Source organism: Antrostomus carolinensis, unplaced genomic scaffold (assembly GCF_000700745.2).
Source record: "Antrostomus carolinensis isolate BGI_N321 unplaced genomic scaffold, ASM70074v2 scaffold56056, whole genome shotgun sequence".
Lineage (NCBI taxonomy): Eukaryota > Metazoa > Chordata > Aves > Caprimulgiformes > Caprimulgidae > Antrostomus > Antrostomus carolinensis.
The window spans coordinates 287-8,895 of NW_010322225.1; the positions used below are offsets into that span (position 1 = coordinate 287).

The window sequence follows — 8,609 nt, forward strand, 5'->3', positions numbered from 1 at the left end:
GGCTGCAAGCACACATTGCTGGCTCGTGTTGAGCTTCTTGTTCACCACCACTCCCAAGTCCTTCTCTTCAGACATCTAGTTATTCACTGTGACAGAGATATGGATAAAGGAAGGGATGGAAAGATTCACGCCTTTTCCAGTAAAATTCCACTTTTCATGTGTAAGATCACTCATAACTGCAAAAAAGTACTCGAATTCTGGCAATGAAGCATGCTTTCTCTGACAGAACTTGACTGCTACAACTTAATTTTGGTACATTTCAGAGCTTTGTAAAAGATCTATGCAGACAGGCCTTTTGTTAGCTTTGAGATCCATAACAGGTGAATTTTAGCTTTCTAAATGAGATTCTGAATCTCCCAGAAACATAGGTCATTCCCAGTTCTGTGAAGAGGGGGAAAAGTGATTGAATATTGAGAAAAACAAACTGTAATAATGTGGAAGACAATGGAGAGTGAGAGAGACACAAGACTAGCCTAGAATTCATTACATGAGCAAAACTGAGGTAGAAAAGCTGGTCGTGTGAAAGTCCAGTTTTAGGTAAATCCTTCTCTTTGTGCTTTTTCAGCCAATTCTTATAGGCCTGTGGAGAGAGAAAATTAATTATAATAAATCCCCCTTCAGACAGTGTCCCAAAACCATGACTTCTGTCAATCTAATATATATTTAATAAATTAGTAAGTTGGTATCTCTCTCCCTGCTGCTGGTCATGCCCCTAATAACTCTAAGATTAGGAGAATAACAACATAAATCCTTTGCTTCCCATTTCAGACAGTACCACACACACATCATCATAACAGAAGATAACGGTGACTGCACCAGGAATGAAACTTTCAAGGAAAGTCACAAATATGTGAATAAAAATTAAGAGGCTTTCCAACTCCCAGCATTTTTTGTACAAGAATGAAATAAGTACCATCTGAGGCCTAGAGATCTCAGAGCACCCTGCACTCAGTAATTAATTAAACTGCTGCACTGCTGCATGAGGAAATAAAAAATTCCCTCTAGATTAAAGTATTGCTGAAAACATTATGGAGTCATTTTACCACCACACAGAATTCTGTTTCATGTCTCAGCTTAGTTCCTCAGGTATAACATAAACTTATAAATAATAACGTGCTTTTGTACACATGACGTAAATGGGGAAGTAAAGAAGGGCCCATCCCAGAACTGGTGAAGGGGAGAAGTGGTCTTACTTGGAGATTATGAGCAAAGCTTTATGAGGAACCTATGTCTGCAATAGCAGAGGATATGTAGGGCACATGCCTCACCGGCACAGGCATGCAAGAAATCTGGAACTGGAACAGCACCTAGGAGAGGGATGCAGCAGAGCAATCTTGTGGCACGGCGGTTGAGTTTTGTGGTGAGACTATGAGACTAGAGAAGTAGACTACAATACCTGGTAAGCAATGGTGAGCCCTCCAGTGTCAGCTGTATTCTCCAACAGTGTAAAAGTACCATTGACCTTAAAGCTATAGCTTTCATACTGTTTAATCAAGCAGTCTATAGATTTCTGTAGCACACTTCTGTTGCATGTAGGACAACCCCCAGGCAGCACTGTGGGGAGAAAAAAAAAACACAACAAAACCTCGAAATTAAAGGTATTTCAGGTGCTGAAATCTGTATTCCTCGCATTAATCACTGAGTCTTCTTAGTAGTCAGCATGGCCTAAGAATGGGTTTTCCTTAGGTTCGTCTACCTTAATTATATATGTACTTTTATATAGGAAGAAGTTCTTCACTGTGAGGGTGGTCAGACACTGGCACAGGTTGCCCAGAGAAGCTGTGGATGCCCCCTCCCTGGAGGTGTTTAAGGCCAGGTTGGATGAGGCTTTGAGCAACCTGGTCTAGTGGAAGGTGTCCCTGCTGATAGCAGGGGGGTTGGAACTAGATGATCTTTAAGGTCCCTTCCAACCCAAACCATTCTATGATTCTATATATGTATATATAGATACATCAATATAGGGACCAGGATTTAAGATCCCCTGAGGGAAAGTACCAATAGGGACCAAGAAGAATGAACAAAGACACCACAGCTGGTACCCACCATAACCATAGAATGTGTGAAGAAGTTCATGCGCCATGAAGACCCCAATAGCTCCAAAGTTCACAGCACTGAAAAACAAACATGAAGACAGTGCTTTTGGAAAGAAAAAGAAGGCAGGTGAGCATTCTTTACAGCCACTGAGCTATAAAGAAGCCACTTTGGGCTGCACAGGAGCATTCTACTCTGAGTGTACACAGAAACACTTTCTATTTATTGTTTCTGAGATGTGATACACTCTGTAAAAACCCAAATACAAGTGTAAATTACTCTGCCAATGCTTAAAATTGTACTATGTACTTGCATTAAAATATCCATTGCTAATAAGCCATCGTAATAATGAAGAGTCCATGAATGAGATTCTGCCTTTGTTAACTCTAATGACATATATTCTTGTTGAGATATGTCCTTATTTACCCACTACTGGTTGAACTGCTGCACAGAAATTAACTGCAATGTTAACCGTAAAAAAGCAGAATGGCTGGAGAAGCAATCTTGCCCCAACCATTCTATGAATCTATAACAATTGTACTGCTTTGTTGACTTCTTATTTCTAATCCTCACAATCATCTGAATTGGCTTTTGTCAGTAAAGTTTAAACTTTGGAACATCATCTGAGAAAATGTTATTTTGTCAACTCACGAAAAGATGATCAAGTTTGATTTATCAGTCTACTCAACTGGGATGACAGTGAGAAAAATGTATTTTACTAACACTGAATACAAAAAGAATAAGAAATTGTAGACACTTTTTCAGAGAGGAAGAATATGATAAGTGACAGCCCATACCACTGGAAATATTTTTTCTTTATTTTTTTGAGGTGACCTGTTCTTCATACTATAATGAATTCATGAAATACTGAAAGCACTAGAAGATGTCATACAACTACTAGTAGAAAATCATCATGGAGAAAATAATTACTTTTAACTGAGACACGTTTCTTTCAAACTTCTAACCTCTTGACACAGTGTGAGCTTATATTTCAGTACAATGGGATTAGAAGAAGTATCTGTCCATTATTGTGCAAAAAAGGACCTCAAATTATATTTTTACAGTCAACTTTTAAGTGCTTTTCATATCAGAAAAATACGGCCTAACAGATCTGTTCCATATGATGAAAGAACCCAACTATAAGAGTATGGTCTACAGAAGTGTCATTGTTATGGAGATGACTGAGTTAGAAATGTATTTGCTTATTAGAGAAAGTTTATTTTAAAAAAAGAAAGAGAAGAATTGTGTTTGATCCATATGAAAAAGACTTCTGATAAGAAGTTGCTCTGTGAGGCTCCTATTTTCTCTGGGTTATATTTCTATGGGTTAGATTTCAAGAATTCTTGGAATCTACAAAATGAGAGGCAAAGGCAAAATACCTTCTTTGTAGTTAATCTAGATAAGACTTCTGCCTCTTTGCTCTGGAGCAATATACTTGGCTTAGCTTAGTTTCACCTAGATTCTGATTTTGCTCCAGCACAGTCAGTGATCACATTCTTTCAGAATTCTTAAGGCATAATCCATCTAGCTTTAGAAGAAGCTCCTTTCCAACCCCCCCCCCCACCCCTTTACTGTGTCTTTCTGGGATGCAGTAAGAAAAAGAGGTTAAAGACAGACCCATTAAGATTCTTCCTGGAAACATGGTGCAGCCAAGTGACTACATTCAACTTCCACCTTTGCAGCCCCTCCATACCTGGGAAACTCCATGTGGAAAAAAGGGCTGCGGAACATTCCAGCAGGAAAGACCACCATGTGGTGCCTTATTGAGTAGTATGAATGCACAGTCCAGGGGGACACATGCCAGCTAGAAGCAGAAAAAGAGAAATGAGAGAATGTATTAAGTACTTATCTCGTATCTTGCTCCTTTCCTCTACTGGGCTTGCAAAAAATGGTCTGCTCAGTAGAACTGTTCATATAGCAGCAGCAAATGATAAAATTCACATTATCTAGAGTTAAAGATGTTTGAAATAAACCTTAATTTCTTTACAGATGGTCAGAGTTAGTAGCTTAGCTTTCATACACATTAAGGAATTCACCCTCACAAATCCTCTGTCAGTAAGTCAGGATTAATAACTTTCTGTGAAGTCCTGCTCAGAATACTCTTCAGGTGGTGTAAGGTCCCAAGCATGTCTGTCAACGCTGCCTGCCTTCTAAAGCATCCTATGTCCTGCCTTTGAGATGACTCTGCCAGCATTCACATAATCACACTGGTTTGCTGTTTGCTTTGTTGCTAATTCCAGGAGAACCAGCTATCCCTCTTACTCAAGTGTTCATCAGCAAAAAAGGTTATTTTTTCAGGGGTCTGGGGCTCCCTCCACAACCATGGGGACTTTTGGTACCATTGGCACAAGACAGGCTTCCAGATTCAAGGCTTTTTAAAGCAGGACGCAGCAATACAGACTTGCAGCAAGAAGGACAACATCATCTTGTTTCGCATGAGAAGGGTTACTGGCCAGTCAAGACAGGTGATTATGCCCCTCTATTCAGGAGTGGTGAAACCATATCTGGAAGTACTGTGTCCAGTTCTGCTCAAACCTCCCACATCTGCCCTACTTCTCTAGTAGAAGAGAGATATAGACATACAATTGGACACAGTCCTGAGTGACCTGCTCTAGCTGACCCTGCTTTGAGCAGGATGGTTGGACTAGGTGATCTCCACAAGTCCCTTCCAACCTCAGTTAGTCCTCCAGTGTGTGATTCTGGTTTGTTTTTCAGATCAGTATCTGACACTTACTTATGCTGTGAGTGATCCTGAAGGAGTTTCAAGTAGGAATTTTCCCTCAGTACTTTCAAGCAAGCCACCACATTGAGGAAAAAAGTGTCTTCATTCAACTCCAACTGAAGGAAGAGACAGGTAATGTGATTATCATAGAGCATGAGCAAGGAATGAATTGCACAGTATGAGAAACAGAAAAGACCCATAGGTCAAAAAAGGGTTAATCAAAAGACAAACCAATGGAATACTTATGGTTTATTCTAAAGTTCTAAAGACATTCAATTTAAGATATGACAGGAATATTATCTGCAAGCCAAACAGAGCATACAAGCAGGTCACGACCAATGTCTATCAGGCCAGCCACTCTAAATTGGAGACAGCATAGGCAACAATATAGAAGCAATAAATAAAGGTTCTCTGGGTCCATATGTTCTCAGAAAATGAACAGCAGGAAATGTGCATTGCTCTGGAGGTCATAGCCTCTTTTAGCAGCAAAGATAGCAGTTGGTACAGGTAAACTGCCAACAATGAGGCAGGCATGTTTACATTATATAGCTCACATTCTGGTATTCCAGGTTCACTTTGTCAGTCTGGAGTATGTAAGCTGGATAGCCAATCTCCACTTGTAGTTCAGAAACCTAAAATCATAATAAACAAACAAATGAACAAAAAGAAATGTGACTAATAGGAGGCTTTACATTCTAGAAGTCCTTTTTAAACTCCATTTCTAAACAACCTAAACAATCTGAGAATCAGCCCTTCAAAATGACAGCTGCTCTGTTAAAACAAGAAATCTCTTGCTACTCTGCTTTCTTACCTCAATGACCTGGGGCCTAATGTTATTCTACACTTCTTTTTCTTTATAGCATTGTTTTCTAGCATTCAGCTTTATAGTTTTTAACCTCTGTAGTTGTATAAAACTGAATTGTATCTAATACAATTAATTCAGAGTATCCACCAACAGAGAAACATTGAGCCTTTCTATGCCTAGACATAAATGTATGATCACATGTGCATGATAGCACTTATAAAACCACCTACAATTTTCAGTGTGTATAAGATATCTGTTTAAGATTGTGTGCCTGTAGAAGCAGGATCTGAAGGTGCAGGCCCCTTCGATTCCTTTTCCAAGGGCTTCAGGGAAAGGAAGGTCTCAGTAACTTCTGCCCTCTGCACGCACCAAGGCTTTAGTCTTCTGGCGAGTCTGTTCATCCATCCACTCCAACTGATCCAGTTGGCGATAAAGTGCATCTTGGATCTCAGAGAACATCTGATCAGCCTGCCATGGAGAAAAGGTAGCACAGTAAGAACGCACAAAAACATTGTTCAGGCTTAGCTATCCTTCCCATGTTCCAGCGATTCAACCACAGAATAACTTGGGGAAAATTCCTCTTCTTCTTATGAAAGAGGAGATTTCAGTTTCCACGATGATTTTGGCTTAAGTTGTTTGGCATCCAGTGGTTCCTCACAGGGCTCACCATTCTCTCCAGACACCTTTTCATCTTGCCTCTCATGGTAACTAAGAGGGAAACATAATTCTTTTTCATTCAATCCCTTTTGGGATAGCAATGGACCAAATGATTGCCTCACTTCTTGAGTGAAATGAAAATTCAGTATCCACACTCATTCTGGTGTCTCCCTTTCCAAAGTTATGGCAATCTGAGTCTCTCCTTCACAAAAGTATGTTTTGTTCATTCATCTTTTATAAAACCTGGTGCCTACACTAACTTCCCTCAAAATCAAAAGGAACCCTGGTCATTATAGGAAAAAAAGATATCTTTGCCACACTGCAGACAGGTGTTCCTTTTTTTGTGGACTGCCTCAGAATGTTTTGACATTGATTTGTTTCTGTGCAACTGGTCATATGATGGCTTAATGGCTTTGCAATTGAAAATCTTATTTAAATATGTCAGATTGATGATTAGTACTGTTAATACTAACTGTCATTCCAGAAAGCACACTGAGACTACATACATTTGTAGGGCTGTCATAGGTATTGGTACTGCACAAATGACTTTGCTAGCAGTTGAGAAAAAGATAATAACTGGTATTTTAGCATTAATTATTCTTGTAATGACAGCAATGTCTTGTTCTGACATCTTTCATTCCCCGAAAAGGAGAGGAAGTGCATAACTACAGGAATATGCGCATGTGTGCAACACGATTTTGCTGCCTCGATGTGGTCTTAAGTTGGCATGTCAAAAAAAGAAAGACATGACATTGAACTCTGCTTGGGGGTTAAGAGGATGAATACCTACAAGTTTCTTGGTCTGCTGAGGGAAAATTTCTTGGACAATCATCTCCCCTAGAACTGGCTCAAAGAAAGAGCTGGTATCAGTCAGGCACTTCCTCCAGCGCTCAGCTGGGATCTGTAAGAACAGAGAAAGAAATAGAGACACGAGAGTGAGGACAGAGATAGGAAGACAGTAAAAAGATATGCAAACATGCAGTCAGTATCATATATGCTGTGATTTAAAAATGATGGCAGTGAATGATAAGTAATGTAGTTGAATTTAAGCTACCTCAGAAAAATTTAATCAGGTAAAACATTGATTTCCTTATGATTTACTCCACTTACTTTTACACAAGATGAAGATTCAAATACTAGCTGAGAAAAATACATAGAAGAAAGATGACCATCCATCTACTGTTCCCTACTACATGATACAGTGCACTTAGGTCTCTAAAGTTTTGATTGTCATGTTTACTCCCACTTTTCTTTGATAAAAGGAAGCATTTAATGGCCTATTAGAGCAGTTTTCCTCCCCAAGTCTAAGAAACTCCATCCAGGCAAAGACATCAAGAGAACACCCAGAAGGTGTGTAATAGGGTGTTCAGCTGCTGCGGAAGCTGAATAAGATGGTTAAAGGCTAACTCACCATTCTAGATTCCATTTCTCCATAAAGAATCTTTGATAGCTCCCAACGTGCATCTTGGAATCGACTGTCAAGGGCTGGGGAGAGATTTCCAACCAGACAAATAATCATATAAATGTGAAGGACCCTGTAGGAAAATGACATTTTAAAAGATTGAAGATTGATTGTTTATAGTGACTGTAAAAACAGAGGTGTGGCAAGTGTTAGAGGAATAATTTGAGGCAGAAGAACCCTAGTAACCCAAACAATGACAACAAAGTACTCGGAATGGGCTACACCTCAGGCTATCAAAGAAGGATAATTTGACATTCATCAACCAAAGAAACTCTCTCCACAGAGCACTGTGAAGACTCAAGGGGTAATTTCCTGCTCAAGAGCAGGATTCTTTATGGAAAGCAGGAGAAAGAGCATTTTTAGGACTGGGTGAAACTTGTTATAGAATATTCCGAGGGGTCTGTGGGACTCTGTGAGACCTATTATGCGATGTTTATGGGAAGGACCAAGAGAAGGGAAAGGGAAGGATTGTGATGGACTGGGGAGAACACACATGAGAAAATTGAGAGGAAAGGTGGTAAGAGGGAATGGTTGTGTATAAACTTGTAGTTTGCCAGGACATCTGTCTGACTGACCCCTTCACATGGTCACCAGAATCTGTCCTATCTTAATAAATGCTGTTCTTAAATAACATTCTACTCTCTGTATGTGTGGAAGGGACTGGATACTGGAGAGACAAGGAGTCTGAGAGTTGACTACTGGAGGGACTTTGGTTCAAGCCAGCTGCTGGAGAGAGCAAGGGTCTGAGGGCTGACTATTGGAGACACTACCAGTTTGAACCAGTTACTGGAGAGATTTGCTTTTATATGAGTGTTTGTAACAGGAAGAGAACAGAGTACCAGCGACCAAAGCAGAGCTGCAAGACCTAGGGACTCATATATCCAGCCAGCAGCTGTGGACACCAGGGGATCTGGGGCCAGCTTCTGGACAGA

General features: G+C 40.0%; 1 protein-coding gene across 1 annotated transcript; it reads right to left on the minus strand.

Moving 5' to 3' along the window:
- Positions 1 to 487: 487 nt before the first annotated feature.
- LOC104517893 (kell blood group glycoprotein) lies at positions 488 to 7,750 on the minus strand (the record flags this gene model as incomplete). Its single annotated transcript, XM_010170149.1, has 9 exons — positions 488 to 580; positions 1,397 to 1,554; positions 2,044 to 2,111; positions 3,725 to 3,835; positions 4,766 to 4,869; positions 5,308 to 5,385; positions 5,928 to 6,026; positions 7,006 to 7,116; positions 7,627 to 7,750. Coding segments are annotated over 9 exons (946 nt in total), but the record flags the coding sequence as incomplete, so codon positions are not given.
- Positions 7,751 to 8,609: the final 859 nt, after the last annotated feature.